The sequence below is a fragment of the Nomascus leucogenys genome, chromosome 22a (assembly GCF_006542625.1).
Source record: "Nomascus leucogenys isolate Asia chromosome 22a, Asia_NLE_v1, whole genome shotgun sequence".
Lineage (NCBI taxonomy): Eukaryota > Metazoa > Chordata > Mammalia > Primates > Hylobatidae > Nomascus > Nomascus leucogenys.
The window spans coordinates 11,516,943-11,534,353 of record NC_044402.1 but is presented as its reverse complement, the minus strand read 5'-3'; the positions used below and the strand labels follow the sequence as shown (position 1 = coordinate 11,534,353).

General features: G+C 35.5%; 1 protein-coding gene across 2 annotated transcripts in view; it reads left to right on the top strand.

Annotated features, from left to right (window-relative positions):
• The window catches only part of PPP4R4 (protein phosphatase 4 regulatory subunit 4), a 121,395-nt gene extending 104,297 nt beyond the window's left edge, over positions 1 to 17,098 (top strand). The window contains exons 21-25 of one of the 2 annotated variants that reach the window (XM_030803400.1): positions 201 to 287; positions 605 to 698; positions 1,770 to 1,840; positions 12,784 to 12,931; positions 16,044 to 17,098. In XM_030803400.1, the coding sequence (XP_030659260.1) occupies positions 201 to 287; positions 605 to 698; positions 1,770 to 1,840; positions 12,784 to 12,931; positions 16,044 to 16,068 (425 nt within the window). In that variant the 3' untranslated portion in view covers positions 16,069 to 17,098. The remainder of the gene's footprint in view (positions 1 to 200; positions 288 to 604; positions 699 to 1,769; positions 1,841 to 12,783; positions 12,932 to 16,043) is intronic. The other variant, XM_030803401.1, reaches the window with a different exon arrangement.
• The last annotated feature ends 313 nt before the right edge of the window (positions 17,099 to 17,411 follow it).

Here is a 17,411-nt window from a genome sequence, read left to right as displayed (position 1 = left end):
GATAACAGCTGTAAGATTGTGAAATTGATCACTGAATAACAAAGATTGAAATATGTAAATATTACCAAATAAGAATATTTGGAAAAGAAAGCTGCTTAGCTAGGGATAGTGATTCATATTGTCTGAGTTGTCTTGTGTATTTATGGAGATTAATAAGGACTTAGAGGAAATTATAGAACTTAAAGCAGAATGTATTTTAGGTAGAGACACTAAGACACCAACGCAAAGTCTGCCCAAGAACATCCCCATTTCTGTTCCTGGACCCTCTTCTGTCACCCCATCGACAAGTAAGAAACAACTTCTTTTTATATCTTTTTGTAATTTTTCTTCCTTGTATAAAAATTGCTGGCAAAGTCACTCTGTTAGATGAGATACAGTAGGATAATAGATCTCATTCTAAAGCACTTTTCAGCTTCTATAATTAGTTGTTTTGGTAGTTTTTAATTGGTAGTAAGGGTAAGATACTTCAGTGAGCTCAAATTAAGGAAAAAAGGCTAAAGCCATCTGTCTTTTACTGAAAATGATGGTAGTTGGGGAGGGAATGGGGGTTGGAGCAGCTGAGGATGAACTGAATACATTTTCTTTTTTCTGCTTATTACTCTAGGTAAAGAAATCAAGAAATCCAAATTGATTCGAAGCCAGTCTTTTAATAATCAAGCTTTTCATGCAAAATATGGCAACTTAGAAAAATGTGCTAGGTATGATCTGTCAGCTCTTCAATTTTTAACATAATTTTTATCTTTATTCACATCTTCATATATATGAGTTTACATTTTATAAAAATCAGAATTAATTTTGAGGTTTTTTTATAGGCCAATAGTTTGTGAGTTTTCTTCTGTAGGGATTGTTATATTTAAAAATAAGAGACCTCAAACAATTTTCACAAAAATAGGTATTCTGGCATTCTAGGAAGAATACTGACATGATACTATTTAATAATATCATAGAATCCATATATTATTTCATGAGAGAGATAGTAGTATATCACATATGCCACTTAACTTTTAATACCTATGAGTATGCTCCGTTTGCTAAATGTATATAGACGTCCCTTTGCTACTAATATTGTTTCTGTCTGTAAAGAAGCCATTGGCATGTTCATATGATAAAGTGATCACAACGGAGTTAGCCTGACAATAGATGAATGTCTGTTTTCCCCTTTAGCCCAGGAGACAAAATTACAAGCAGTTAAGATTAGGAGAGAATCAATATAAATTAAATTACCATGATTTTTTATATGTGCTGTACAAACTGCTGTATGTCAATTGACAAGCAAAATAATTTTAAGAAAACAAATATCTTTAAAACTATTCCTTTGTCTATCAAGATAAATTACATGTTTCAGGAAAAAGTATTTTTCTTTTATTAAAGATAGCTTCTTACAGAATTTCAGCTGTGTTTTTAGGTATTATCAGTAGATCCATCAAGAGTACCTGGCCAATAGAGTGATCTCAAGATGGAAAAAAGAGATTATAACTAAAGATAAGTTTTACTTCCAAGAAAATTTTACCCATCTTAGCTGCCTTGCTTGAACCTCAAAAGAAAAACTGTAATTCTGATGAAGCAAAAGTTTAAGAAAATGCTTTCAAGTTATAGACGAAGTAAGTGTTGTGAGGCATGAATATAAAAAAAATGAGAAATAAAAGCAACAAACGTTTCATAAGTAGAAGAAAGCATTAAAAAGAAGATTAAAACAGTGCAAGTGTTAGATGACTGAGATTGTAAGAAGTGTGTTTTTGTATTTTAAACTAAATCATGTTGTTTTCTAGTAAAAGTTCTACAACAGGATATACAACTTCTGTCTCAGGGTTAGGAAAGACTTCTGTGCTTTCACTAACTGGTAAGTAGCAATCTAAGTTCTTCAAAAAGTTGCTAAATTTAACAAAATATTATTTTCCTTAAATGACCTATTTCTTTAGTACTAGATATAGTGTTTTCTTAAATCTATAATCTTTTATCAGATCCCTAAGAAATTAAACTTTTGTCTAGCAATTGAGAAAATATTTGACTAAACTATTTTGTCTTCACTATGTCAAGACTCAGAGTTTAGTACTTTTAAAACAGAAAAAGAACAAAAGTGATAGGATATGTTTTACCATACTGGGAAGGCTTACTGAGGCACAGACAAAAAGGTTTTGCAATGATTTTTAAGGAAGTTAAAAACAACAAGACTTCACTGTAAATCTAGATGAACAGCTAAACCTTTACAATATTATGTATTTGGAAGTCTGTGGCAGGGGTCAGCATATTTCCCTGAAGGGCCAGAAGGTAAACATACAGGCTTTCTTGGCCAAATTGGTCTGTCACAGTTTTTGAACTCTGCTGTTACTGAGTAAAAGCAGCCATAGACAGTACATAATGAATAGATATGGTGGTGTTCCAATAAAACTTTATCTACAAAAACAGGCAGTGGGCAAGATTTGACCCATAGACTAATTTGCTGGCCTCTGGTTTATATAATAGAGCATAGAATTATGCTATAAATAATGTAGACTATATTGTTAAAATTACTAGTGGCTAAATGTGTGTTTTTAACTTTATGCTTTGGAAATACTGGTTGAAAATTTTACTATTGATCTATGGTAATTGTTTTAGGTGTAAATAGTAGTGAATCTGCTCAAAGATCTGTAATTTTTAGAGCTTAGTTACATTTTCTTTTTAGGTTACATTTTGAGTATTCTGTCTTCTTTTTCTTTTTCTTTTTAGTTCTTATGAGGAATGTATATACTCTGGCTGTTCTGTAAACTGTTTCATTTGCTGGAAGAGAAAATCTTTCTAGCATTAAAGCATTGACATTCACATACAGTATATAGAGTGGTTCTGCAAGGTAGACTATGATTATCACAAGAAATAATTTGATAACAGAAAGTTGATTAACTAAAATTTTCCCCATATCTTGGACTATAAATAATAAAACTATTGATTACTTTCAGCTCAGTAAAGCTGTGAATTCTTTAGGAGGTACTAAGGAACATTCAGAGTTTAAGAACTTCGTTTAAAATATAGAGTGCCTTTAAAAATTTAAGTGTACAAAACCGGTTTGAATTAGCTTCGAGCTAATAGATGATTATAGATGTTCATAAGGGGTTCTTCAGATTTGGATGGATCTCATCTGTCCTCTTGGTACTTCTTCACTTAGCTGTAATGAGCATATTTATTCATGATCTTGTAACATTTTTTGTCAAGAAATTTCTTTGTCTAAATCATTAAGAATATTGATTCAGAAGTGGTTTTTAAAAGTTTTAATTAAGTGCATTAATTTATTTAGTTTTAACTTTGCTAGTTTTTAAGTGACCTTAAGAACCAAGAGAGTAGATATGGTCCACAGATTGTAAAACTTACATCCAAAGTCTTAAGTTATGTATTTTATGAGGTGTATTTGTCTGTTTTCATGCTGTTAATAAAGACATACCCAAGACTGGGTAATTTATAAAGGAAAGAGGTTTAATTGACTCACAGTTCCATATGGCTGGGGAGGCCTCACAATCATGGCAGAAGGCAAAGGGAAAGCAAGACGTGTCTTACATGGCAGCAAGCAAGAGGGTGTATGTAGGGGAACTGCTGTTTTATAAAACCACCAGATCTCGTGAGACTTATTTACTATCATGAGAACAGCATGGGAAAAATTCGCCCCCATGATTCAGTTACCTCCCACCGGGTCCCTCCCACAACACATGGGGGTTATTACAGTTCAAGGTGAGATTTGGGTAGTGACACAGGGCCAAACTGTATCATGAGAGTAAATATTTTATTAAAATATTTGAAAAATATTCTGTCTTAATATCTCAATATTATTATTTATTTATTTATTTATTTATTTTTATTATACTTTAGGTTTTAGGGTACATGTGCACAATGTGCAGGTTTGTTACACATGTATCCATGTGCCATGTTGTTTTGCTGCACCCATTAACTCGTCATTTAGCATTAGGTATATCACCTAATGCTGTCCCTCCCCCCTACCCCCACCCCACAACAGTCCCGGAGTGTGATGTTCCCCTTCCTGTGTCCATGAGTTCTCATTGTTCAATTCCCACCTATGAGTGAGAACATGTGGTGTTTGGTTTTTTGTCCTTGCGATAGTTTACTGAGAATGATGGTTTCCAGTTTCATCCATGTCCCTACAAAGGACATGAACTCGTCATTTTTTATGGCTGCATAGTATTCCATGGTGTATATGTGCCACATTTTCTTAATCCAGTCTATCGTTGTTGGACATTTGGGTTGGTTCCAACTCTTTGCTATTGTGAATAGTGCCTCAATAAATATATGTGTGCATGTGTCTTTATAGCAGCATGATTTATAGTCCTTTGGGTATATACCCAGTAATGGGATGGCTGGGTCGAATGGTATTTCTAGTTCTAGATCCCTGAGGAATCGCCACACTGACTTCCACAATGGTTGAACTAGTTTACAGTCCCACCAACAGTGTAAAAGTGTTCCTATTTCTCCACATCCTCTCCAGCACCTGTTGTTTCCTGACTTTTTAATGATGGCCATTATAACTGGTGTGAGATCGTATCTCATTGTGGTTTTGATTTGCATTTCTCTGATGGTCAGTGATGATGAGCATTTTTTCCTGTGTTTTTTGGCTGCATAAATGTCTTCTTTTGAGAAGTGTCTGTTCATGTCCTTTGCCCACTTTTTGATGGGGTTGTTTGTTTTTTTTCTTGTAAATTTGTTTGAGTTCATTGTAGATTCTGGATATTAGCCCTTTGTCAGATGAGTAGGTTGTGAAAATTTTCCCCCATTTTGTAGGTTGCCTGTTCACTCTGATGGTAGTTTCTTTTGCTGTGCAGAAGCTCTTTAGTTTAATTAGATCCATTTGTCAATTTTGGCTTTTGTTGCCATTGCTTTTGGTGTTTTAGACATGAAGTCCTTGCCCACGCCTATGTCCTGAATGGTATTGCCTAGGTTTTCTTGTAGGATTTTAATGGTTTTAGGTCTAACATTTAAGTCTTTAATCCATCTTGAATTAATTTTTGTATAAGGTATAAGGAAGGGATCCAGTTTCAGCTTTCTACATATGGCTAGCCAGTTTTCCCAGCACCATTTATTAAATAGGGAATCCTTTCCCCATTTCTTGTTTTTGTCAGGTTTGTCAAAGATCAGATAGTTGTAGATATGCGGCATCATTTCTGAGGACTCTGTTCTGTTCCATTGATCTATGTCTCTGTTGTGGTACCAGTACCATACTGTTTTGGTTACTGTAGCCTTGTAGTATAGTTTGAAGTTAGGTAGCGTGATGCCTCCAGCTTTGTTCTTTTGGCTTAGGATTGACTTGGCGATGCGGGCTCTTTTTTGGTTCCATATGAACTTTAAAGTAGTTTTTTCCAATTCTGTGAAGAAAGTCATTGGTAGCTTGATGGGGATGGCATTGAATCTATAAATTACCTTGGGTAGTATGGCCATTTTCACGATATTGATTCTTCCAACCCATGAGCATGGAATGTTCTTCCATTTGTTTGTATCCTCTTTTATTTCATTGAGCAGTGGTTTGTAGTTCTCCTTGAAGAGGTCCTTCACATCCCTTGTAAGTTGGATTCCTAGGTATTTTATTCTCTTTGCAGCAATTGTGAATGGGAGTTCACTCATGATTTGGCTCTCTGTTTGTCTGTGATTGGTGTACAATAATGCTTGTGATTTTTGTACATTGATTTTGTATCCTGAGACTTTGTTGAAGTTGCTAATCAGCTTAAGGAGATTTTGGGCTGAGATGATGGGGTTTTCTAGATATACAATCATGTCTTCTGCAAACAGGGACAATTTGACTTCCTCTTTTCCTAATTGAATACCCTTTATTTCCTTCTCCTGCCTGATTGCTCTGGCCAGAACTTCCAGCACTATGTTGAATAGGAGTGGTGAGAGAGGACATCCCTGTCTTGTGCCAGTTTTCAAAGGGAATGCTTCCAGTCTTTGCCCATTCAGTATGATATTGGCTGTGGGTTTGTCATAGATAGCTCTTATTATTTTGAGATACGTCCCATCAATACCTAATTTATTGAGAGTTTTTAGCATGAAGGGTTGTTGAATTTTGTCAAAGGCCTTTTCTGCATCTATTGAGAATATCTCAATATTATTTTTAGTTGAGGGAAAACTGTGGGTTGAATGAAATATCTCCTAGAGTTCTTGGTTAGAAAAAGGTGCTTATTATTGTTATTCATTACTTAAAATAGAAACTGAAAATATTTACTATATAATACATCTATAAAGAGAAAATGGAAGCAGAACGTCTTTTAACAAATGTGTCAGATGTTTGCATAGAGAAGAGATCTTATTTGTCAGACTGAAAACAGGCCTCAAGATGATTATGTCATTTGAGATGAACCTTAAGGTATGCTAGGATTTTGACAGGCAGAGATGTGTATAGAATAACATTCCATTCAGCCGGGCGCGGTGGCTCACGCTCGTAATCCCAGCACTTTGGGAGGCCGAGGCGGGCGGATCACGAGGTCAGGAGATCGAGACCACGGTGAAACCCCGTCTCTACTAAAAATACCAAAAATTAGCCGGGCATGGTGGCGGGCGCCTGTTGTCCCAGCTACTCGGAGAGACTGAGGCAGGAGAATGGCGTGAACCCGGGAGGCAGAGCTTGCAGTGAGCTGAGATTGCGCCACTGCACTCCAGCCTGGGCGACAGAGCGAGACTCCGTCTCAAAAAAAAAAAAAACAAAACAAGAATAACATTCCATTCACAGTACCAGTCATAAACAAAAGATGATTGTTGGTGTTTTCAGGGAGCAACGGCTGACTAGTTTGGCTGGAGTGTGGAGTGAGTATAATGGAGTAGTAGTGTTAGATAAAACTGTAAGGAGGCCGGGCGCTGTGGCTCATGCCTGTAATCCCAGCACTTTGGGAGGCTGAGGTGGGCGAATCATGAGGTCAGGAAATCGGGATAATCCTGGCTAACATGGTGAAACCCTGTCTCTACTAAAATACAAAAAAAAAAAAAATTTAGTCGGGTGTGGTGTCAGGCGCCTGTAGTCCCAGCTACTCAGGAGGCTGAGGCAGGAGAATGGTGTGAACCCGGGAGGCAGAGCTTGCAGTGAGCCGAGATCGCGCCACTGCACTCCAGCCTGGGTGAGAGAGCGAGACTCCATCTCCAAAAAAAAAAAAAAACCAAAAACCAAAACCAAACAAACAAACAAAAAAAACTGTAAGGAAAGGTCAGAGTCAGAGCTTGGAATGCCAGATTGGATACCTTTTACTTAACACGAATCCACTGTGCATTGTGTGGGGACTTATGCCTGTCTTCAGTTATACTTCTTAAAGCTGTTGAGGAAAGTCTGAGAAACTGTCACAGCCAAGGAGAGCCTAAGGAGAACTAACAAGTAAATGTGATATAGTATCCTGGATGGAATCCTGAGACAGAAAAAGTTGTTATTAGATAAAATAACTACTATGGATTTTAGTTAATAATGTATCAGTATTGGTTCATTAAATAAAATAAATATAGCATACTTATGTAAGCTGTTAATAGAGGAAATTGGTTGAGGGGGATATATGAGAATTATTTGTTCTGTCATCTCAATTTTTCTGTAAATCAAAACTGTTCTGAAAAAGACAGTTTATTTAAAAAAATAATATTTACAGTATCTTCAAAAACACTAAGTTCTCAGGGACGAATTTAACAAAATGTGCTAGAGATACATAAAAAACTTTAAAATATTGCTGAAAGAAGCTAAAGACCTAAATAAATGGAGAGATATAACATGTTTATGGATTGAAAAACTTAATATTGTTCCAATGTCAGTTTTTTTTATAAATTGATCCAGAGATTCAGTGAAATCCTAATTAAAATTCTAGTAGTCTTTTTGCAGAAATTTATAAGCTGATTCTAAAAATCTGTATTGAAATGCAAAAGGACCCCAGTGTAGCCAAAATAGTTTTGAAAAAGAAAAAGCTGGAGAACTTAAATATAAGTTTGATTTCAACAATTACTATAAAATTCTGGTAATCAAGATATTGTGTTCTATGTCATCATATACAGTCAGTTGATTTTAACAAAGGCTTCAAAGATAAATCAATGGTGATAGAATAATATTTTTTAAAATGGTGCTGGTTGGACCCATTCCTTGAAAGACACAATTCATCCAGGCACACGCCTGTAATCCCAGCAATTTGGGAGGCAGAGACGGGTGGATCAGCTGAGGTCAGGAGTTCAAGACCTGCCTGACCAACATGGCAAAACCCTGTCAACTAAAAATACAAAAATCAGCTGGGTGTGGTGGCATGCACCTATAGTCCCAGCTACTCGGGAGGCTGAGACAGAAGAATCGCTTGAACCTGGGAGGCGGAGGTTGCAGTGAGCCGAGATTGTGCCAGTGCACTCCAGCCGGGTAGACAGAGTGAGACTCCATCTCAAAAAAAAAAAAAAGACACAATTCAAAACTCACAGAAGAAATACACAATCTGAATAGGCTCATATCTATTAAAGAAATTGAATCAGTAATTAATAATCTTCCAAAACAGAAAGCATCTAGCCCAGATGGGTTCACTGATACCAAATATTTGAGGAATAAATTGTACCAATTATGTACAATCTCTTTCACAAGATAGAAGCAACAGGAATACACCCTAACTCGTTCTGTAAGGTCAGCATTACCCAACTACCAAAGTCATTCCAAGAAAAGAATAATACATACCAACATCTCTCAAGACCACAGATGTGAAAATTGTCAAAAAATATTAGCAAATCAAATCCAACAATATATAAAAAGAATTATACACCAAAACTGAGTAGGATTTATACCAGTTATAGAAGACTAATTCACCATTTGTAGAACACTTAATGTAATACATCACACTAACAGGCCGAGGGAGAAAAATCACATGATCATAGTAATACATGAAGAAAAGACATTTGACAAAACCCAACACCTATTAATGATAAAAACCATCAGTAAGCTAGGAATAGAGAACTTCCTCAACTTGATAGGGAACATCTACAAAAAACCTACAGATAACATCACAGTAGTGAGGAACTAGAAGCATTCCCCATAAGATCAGGAACAAGACAATGATGTATTCCTCTCACCATTCCTTTTTACCATCATACTGGAAGTTCTAGAAAAGGAAAGAAAAGATACACTGATTTTGGAAGGAAGAACTCAAATTGTCTTTGGTCACAGATAACATGATCATCTATGTAGAAAATCCACAAGAATTGGCAAAAACACTTCTGGAACTAAGAAGTGATTATGGCAAGGTTGCAGAATATAAGGTTAATACATGAAGGTCAATGTAAGGTTAATGTGCAAAGTTCAGTATGCCCTATATTCCAGCAGTGAACAAGTAGGAATTTAAAATTAAAAGCAAAATACCATTTACTATTAGCACTCAGAAAAATGAAATCCTCAGGCATAATTCTAACAAAATATGTACAAGATCTATATAAGGAAAACTACAAAATTCTGATAGGAGAAATCAAAGAACTAATAAAGAAGGAGATGTGTCGTGTTCATTGTTAGAAATACTCAATATTGTCAAGATGTCAGTTCTTCCCAACTTGATCTATAAACTAAATGCAGTCTCAGTCAAAATCCCAACAAATTATTTGGTGGATATCAACAAACTTCCAAAGTTTACCTAGAGAAGAAAAGTCCCAGAATAGCCAACATAATAATGAAGAACAAAGCTAGAAGATTGACACCACCTGACTTCAGGACTTACTGTAAAGCTACAGCAATTAAGACAGTGTGGTATTGGCAAAAGAATAGTCAAACAGATTGAAGGAACAGAATAGGAAGCCCAGAAATAGACCCACGTAAATGTAGTCACATGATCATTAACAAAGGAGCAAAGCCAATACAATGGAGAAAAGATAGTCTTTTCAAACAAATGCAGCTGGAACAATAGGACACCCACATGCAAAAAAAAAAAAAAATAGATCTTTTACACCCTTCACAAAAAATGTATTCAAAAATGAGTCACTGTTCTAAATGTAAAATGCAAAACTATAAAATTCCTAGAAGTTAACATAGAAGATCTAGATGACCCTGCTTACGATAATGACATTTTAGATACCATGTCAAAGGCGCAATCTATGAAATAAAGAATAAGCTGAAATTCATTAAAATTAAAACTAGTATTTGAAAAATACTGTCAAGAGAATGAGAAGGCAAGCCACTGACTGAGAGAAAATGTTTGCAAAACACATAATCTGATAAAGGACTTTTATCCAAAATATACAAAAAACTTGTAAAACTTAACAGTTGGAAAACTAACAACCTGATTAAAAAATGGGCAAAGAGTTGAACAGATACCTCACTGAAGAAGATATATAGATGGAAAATAAGTATATGCAAAGATGTTCATCATATGTCATCAGGTTTATGCAAATTAAAACAATGAAGCCCCGTGACACACCTATTAGAATGGTCAAAATCCAAAACGCTGACAACAAATGCTGGTGAGGATGTGAAGCAATGGGAACTCTCATTCATTGCTGGTGGGAATACAAAATGGTACAGCCACTATGGAACATCAGTTTGTTGGTTTCTTACAAAACCAGACATACTCTTGCCATATGATCTAGCAGTTGTGCTCCTTGGTATTTATCCACAGGAGTTAAAAACTTACATCCACATGAAAATCTGAGCATGAATGTTTATATCAGCTTTACTCATAATTGCCATAATTTGGAAACAAACAAGTTGTTCTTCAGTAGGTAGATGAATAAACAAACTGTGATACATCCAGACAGTGGAATATTATGCAGTGCTAAAATGAAATGAGCTATCAGGCCATGAAAAGACATGAAGGAACCTTAAATACATAGTACTAAGTGAAAGAAGCAAATTGAAAAGGTAACATTCCAGCTATATGACATTCTGGAAAAGATGAAACTATGGAGACAGTAAAATGATAAGTAGCTGTCAGGGGTTCGGGGGAAGGAGAAATGAATAGATGGAGCACAGGTAATTTTTAGGGCAGTGAAAACACTCTGTATGATACCAAAACGATGGAAACATGTCATTTATATATTGTCCAAATCCATAGCATGTACACCATTAAGAGTGAACCCTAATGTGAACTGTGGACTTTGGGTGATAATGACATGTCAATGTGGGTTCATCAATGCAACAAATGTACCACATTGTGGGAGACATTGTGGGAGACGTTGAAGTTGGGAGGCTATATATGAATGGGAAGATGTGGGAGATCTCTGTACCTTCCACCCAATTGTGCTATAAACTTAAAACTGTTCTAAAAAATAAAGTCTACTTAAAAAGTAGTGCTGGAACCATTGGATATCCATATGAAAGAAACAAAAACAAAAACCCTGAACCTTAATTATTTGTTGAATTTGTATAAATTTAAGGCATACAAGTGCAGTTTTATTACATGGCTATATTACATAATGGTTAAGTCTGGGCATTTAGTGTAACCTAATAGTGTACATTTTACCCATTAAGTAATTTCTCATCCATCACCCCCTCTGACACTCCCACCCTTCCTAGTCTGATGAGTATTCTACATTCTATGACCACATGTACACGTTATTTAGCTCCCACTTATAAGTGAAAACAGGCAGTATCTGACTTTCCATTCCTGTGAATCTCAAGTCTTATCACTTTACACAAAATTATACTATACTCAAAATGTATTATAAACCTAAGCATATTTTCTTTAGAAAATATAGAAGAAAGTCGTTGTGATTTTGGAATACACAAAGGTTTATCTTGACCATAAAACAAAAATATCAACACACTGGACTTAATCAAAATTAAAGCATCTGGGCTTTGAAACAGAGCATTAAAAAATAAAAGGCAAGGCATAGATTTGGAGGAAATATTCATAGTATATATACCAGACAAAGAATTTGTATCCAGAATATATACAAAGATGTCTTTATAAAAAATTAGGCAACCAATTTTAAAATGGGAAAAAGGTTTGAACATGAACTTCACAAAAGATACACAAGTAAGTGCATGAAAAGATGCTTAACATCCTAATCATTGGGGAATGGAAATTTAAAAGCAATAAAAAAGCACCCAAGGAGATACCACTTCACACTTGCTAGAATGTCTAAAACTAGAAAGACTCACAATATCAAGTGTGTGTGAGGATGTGGAGTAACTCTCCAGAATACTCACATGTTCCTGGCAGAAATGTCAGGAAAGAAAAGAAACTCTGGACATCAATTTGGCAGTTTCTTTTGAAGTTAAATATATATTTAGTGTATGACCCAGCAGTTCCACTCCTTGGCCTTTACTGAGAAGAAACTAAAACATATGTCCACACACAGACTTGTACATGAGTGTTCATAGCAGCTTTATTTGTAATATATGAAAACTGGAAAAAAATAGAAATGTCTATCAACAGATATTATGGGTAAACAAATTTTGACATATTCACACAATACCAGTCAGAAATAGAAAGGAGGTATTGATACATAAAACATGAATGATTTTCAAAATTATGCTGAATGAAAGAAGCCAGACAAAAAAGAGTATATACTGTATGTTTTCATTTATATAAAATTCTAGACAATACAAACTATAGTTGACAGGAGTGGTTTGGAGAGGGAGGAGGAGGATTGTGATGGGGTATGAGGGACTGTTTTATAGCGATAGACATGTTCACATCTTGATTGTGGTGATGACTTCATGGGGGTGTACATATGTCAAAACCTTAACTTTTTGGAGTTTGTTGTATGTAAATTATACCCTCATAAAATTGATTTAAAAAGTGAAAAAGTTAGCTATCATTAACCTTTTCTTCTCTTTGGTTACCCTCTTAGTATATTTGATATGTCTGACTTTATATGTATTACTTTCAGATGATTCATTCCGGACTCGTAATGCCAGTAGCGTTCCATCTTCCTTTTCTCCTAATACTCCCTTACCGAGTACTTCCCGTGGGACAGGTAACTCAGTTGATCCCAAGAGCAGTGGAAGTAAAGATACACAACCACGGAAGGCTACCTTGTAAGTAATCAAGTGATGTCAGACTGAGTGTATTATCCTACTCTTTTGCTCAACACACTTTCCTTCCCACTTAAGTACTTTCCCAAGAATAGAAAATGTCTATAATGAGAAAATGTTATAATTTAAAGGGTATTATTGTCACATGTGACTCTGTTATGTTAGTTTATATAGAATAACTTATATATGGCAAAGGCATTATAACCTTAGGGAATCATCAGGAAACATTTAAATGGCTCCCACTAATGTCTGAAATCTATTTTTTTTTTCAATGAAATGTTTACATTTAGGGAATTTATCTCTAAGAAGGCATCCCTTTAAACACCTAGCTTAAGGATATGGTATTTTATCACCCAGTGTGCAGAAAGATTGGTACAGCTGATGTCACTTAAGAAATAAGTGGCAGCGTGGAACCCAGAATTGTGAGTGCAATAAACTGGAGAGATTTACAGACTATACTTATGTCTTGAAGCTGAGGTTATAAATGGCCTCCATTCTCCTTTTCCCCCATGATTCCTTTTAATGTGCTATTTGTATCTTGTTTGATTTGTTGAAGTCTTTCTTTTACCTTAAATATTTAAGAGAGGGGTACCATAAAAATCACCATGATAAGAGACTATATCAAGGTATAAATGATTCAGCCAGGATACCCAAACCATAGTTACAAGTTAGCCATTTCATATAGGACACCTGAACCTTCTGGTTGGAACAGACTTTTAACAAGATTTAGATTTTCTTTTAAACGTATTTTAGTGAATGCATGGGCATTTTTGAATAAAGTTTCTTAAATGCATTCTTTTGTAAAAACTGTGCTGGAGTCCCTTTTAGGATCTGATTTAGGCTGTTTTGCATTGCTATAAAGAAATACCTGGGCCTGGGTAATTTATGAAGCAAAGAGGTTTAATTGGCTCATAGTTCTGCAGACTTTACAGGAAGCATAGTGGCATCTGCTTCTGGGGAAGCTTCAGGAGGCTTATTATCCTGGTAGATGGTGAAGCAGGAGCAGGCATATCACATGGTAAAAGCAGGAGCAGGAGAGAGAAAGTGGGGTTGGGGGAGGTGCCACACACTTTTAAATGATCAGATCTTGTGAGAACTCACTAACACAAAGAAAACACCAAGCCGTGAGAGATCAGCCCCCATGATCCAAACACCTCCCACCAGGCCCCATCTCCAGCATTGCAGATTACAATTCAACATGAGATTTGGGCAGGGACAAACATCCAAACTATACGTATTCCAAATTGTAATTGGTCGTTGGGTATATGCCCAACTTCATTCAAAATTTAGAAATAAGCTTAGAAATAATTTTATTGACTAGAGCTCAAGGAAAGAGGACCAATGTACTATTACAAAAATGTAATAGTAATCGAAAAAAAAGAACATTGATATTACAGGTTAGTGTCAATGCAGACTGTATTTTTATTTACAGAGAATGCTCTTTAGCTATACAATTATTGCTCCCATGATTATACTATGGAAGTTCCACTTAAAAGTCATGAAAGTGCCAGGTGCAGTGGCTCACGCCTGTAATCCCAGCAATTTGGGAGGCGGAGGCAAGTGGATCATCTGAGGTCAGGAGTTTGAGACCAGCCTGGCCAACATGGTGAAACCCTGTCTCTACTAAAAAATTACAAAAATTAGCTAGCTCTGGTGGCGTGCGCCTGTAATCCCAGCTACTCAAGAGGCTGAGGCAGGAGAATCGCTTCAACCCGGGAGGCGGAGGTTGCAGTGAGCTGAGATTGCGCCACTGCACTCCAGCCTGGGCAACAAGAGTGAAACTCCATCTCAAAAAAAAAGTCATGAAAACAGAGGCAGAACATGGTAATAGTGTACAGAGAGCTTTGTGTGCCTCGTTCCCAGCAGCAGCTAAGTGGCTGTGCAAAGTTCAACTCAGCGCACTGGCCCTCGCTGTGCATGTCTGTCACATGACAGGGCTGCCTCATGGTTCCTCCTCCTCTAAGGTGCCTTCTAGCTCTGGCATCCTGAAATCCTCTTCATTACCCTAAACCCTCTTCCTCTGTAAAGATTGCCCTGAAATTCTTCTGTTGAAGAGCATATTTAGTAACATCAAAAGTAATGTATTCTCTTGTCCACTTAGTATATTTTCCTAAATGCCACAGGCATTTTTTACAGTAAAGACCATTGAAACCCAGTATATTTATGCTGGTTCTCCTTTATTTCAGATTGCTCTCTTTATCTGTTGTTTCATTGTTAAGCATGCTTTTCCTTTTCATAGACTGAATTTTTTCTTGTTCAACATACATAATATGTAGTTATTTTTATAATTTATATATATGTATAATTGATTAAAAAGTGAATCTAGAAACAAACATTTTGATAACAAATCACATCAGGTTTATTTAGTCTTTTCTGATTCTAAAGGAGGAACGTTGATATCCACAGTTGCTTTTTTAACTTGTGACTGGGTATACAAGTTTGTAACTATATTTCCATCTGATGTGGCACTTATATGGATCTCTCTTGAGTGTACACTGCCATATGGCTGGATGGGTGATGATATCCACATTGGTCTTTCTTCTGTGAAATAGTATCCACAATTCAAAACAGGCCACATCCAAGTGAAAATATGTTCTTTTCATTTAAAATAAGCCTGTGAGGTGATTTTGGAAAGTATAATTTATCTTAATTTTTGCTTCTCAAATTCTATGCAATACATTCCCCAGCTTTTCAGGGTCATTGAGATGACACATTTGGTATTTAGGAATATTAGTATCTTAAAGGAAGCATAGGTATGTTATTATATCTTGTCTTTTAAGGCAGTTCATGTATTTATGCCTGTGTAACTTCCATTATGGTTACACAAAATTAAAAATGTAGGAAAAATATGAATTAAATTGAATGCTATGTTATATATACACAGAATTTTTGGTAATTAAAGATCATTCCAAGTAATCTTTAATATGTAATTCATTTTTTCCCTTAATCAGACTTCTCATGTATTAGAATTATTCAAAGTAGAGTGTCTATATATTTTTAATTTACTTTGTACACATTATATGAATAACATTTTTCATATTTTTTGCCTTTTCTCCCTTTCTCACTCTCTCCTTCCCCATCCTCCCTCTCTTCCTTCATTTCTTTCTTCCCAAAGAAAATCCAGAAAATCCAATCCTTAAATCAACTGCTTGATGAAGGAGGCAAAACAAAGGCAGCAGGAGATAATGTGATTGGTACACAAAAGCTAAAGCAATGGCTGGGGCTTTGTTTTTAAATTTTGGGTTCTTTTTTGTTGTTGTTAAAAGAGAGACATAATGTTGTTGAAAGAGAGACATAATGACAGCTGATGTTAAACTTTTCATATTTCAAATTAGATTCCCTAGGAGGTATAATATATATTTCTTGAGTAATAATGTGGTTACAGAATTCCAATGTTATAGTGAAGTGTAATGAAAAACATCTCTAGGAATGTACTTTAACCACTGCTGCAAAAGAGACAAGTCTGCATTTATTTGTGCAGGAAACCAGCTATTTAGTTGTTCTAGAGTTTTAGCATTTAAAAATCGTATGAAAGTCTACATCAGCTGAATTGTCCTAGCTTGATAATCACTTGGAGGGGGACTTGGAAGGTAAGAAAGGTACTGCATTTTCTCATGACTCTCCAAGCCCACTTGAAAAGTCACACTGAAAGGATGCAAATAGCCGTCTGCGATTTTGGCAGCCCTCCGGATTGTGGTGACAATATGTTGTACCCGGATATTCCCAAATTTAAATTTGGCATTGAAAATTCCACAAAGATTTCTGGTAACTTTGAGCTATAAATACCTTAAAAATAATAGATTGCTGATTTTCTTTATTTCCTAGAGAATTTATTTTATAAATACTTTGTTTACATTTTAGATTGTACTTGTCCTTATTTAATTTAAAATGATGAATCTAGTCTGAATCAGCTGTTATTCCAAGCTATCATGCTTAAGCTATGTCAACAGCATTTATTTGTACTAATGCTAATATTTCCATCAAAATTTGCCTGTGGAATATATACAGTTCTTAATTTTAAACTGTCAGTTCTTGAGATATACTGTATGAAGCTATTGTCAGCTTCTCTATTTCAAAATGCAATCAGCATATAACTATATTGGTATTAGAAGATATTTGTTTTTTAAAATATATTGATGTATGATAAAGATGATCTAATTTGTGAATGCATATGTGTGTGTGGTTACTTTTTATAATGTGAAATAATGAATAATGAATTCACTCAAAATAAAACATAGGTTAATGAGATACCTGTGTTTGTGAAAAAAAGTTTTAAATACTTTCCTGCAGTTTTTATTCTATAATTAAAGAGTAAGTTCACTTTTAGGTAGTGAATAAAAGAAATATACCAGTGTCAACTCTAAGAGCATAGTTACTCAGTGAGAGACCTTTTCATGCCATTTGTTTTCCTTCTTCCTTCCATACGGCTTCTTTTCGGCAATTTTTAGCGATTCTTAATAATATCCTTTGCCAAAGGACAACC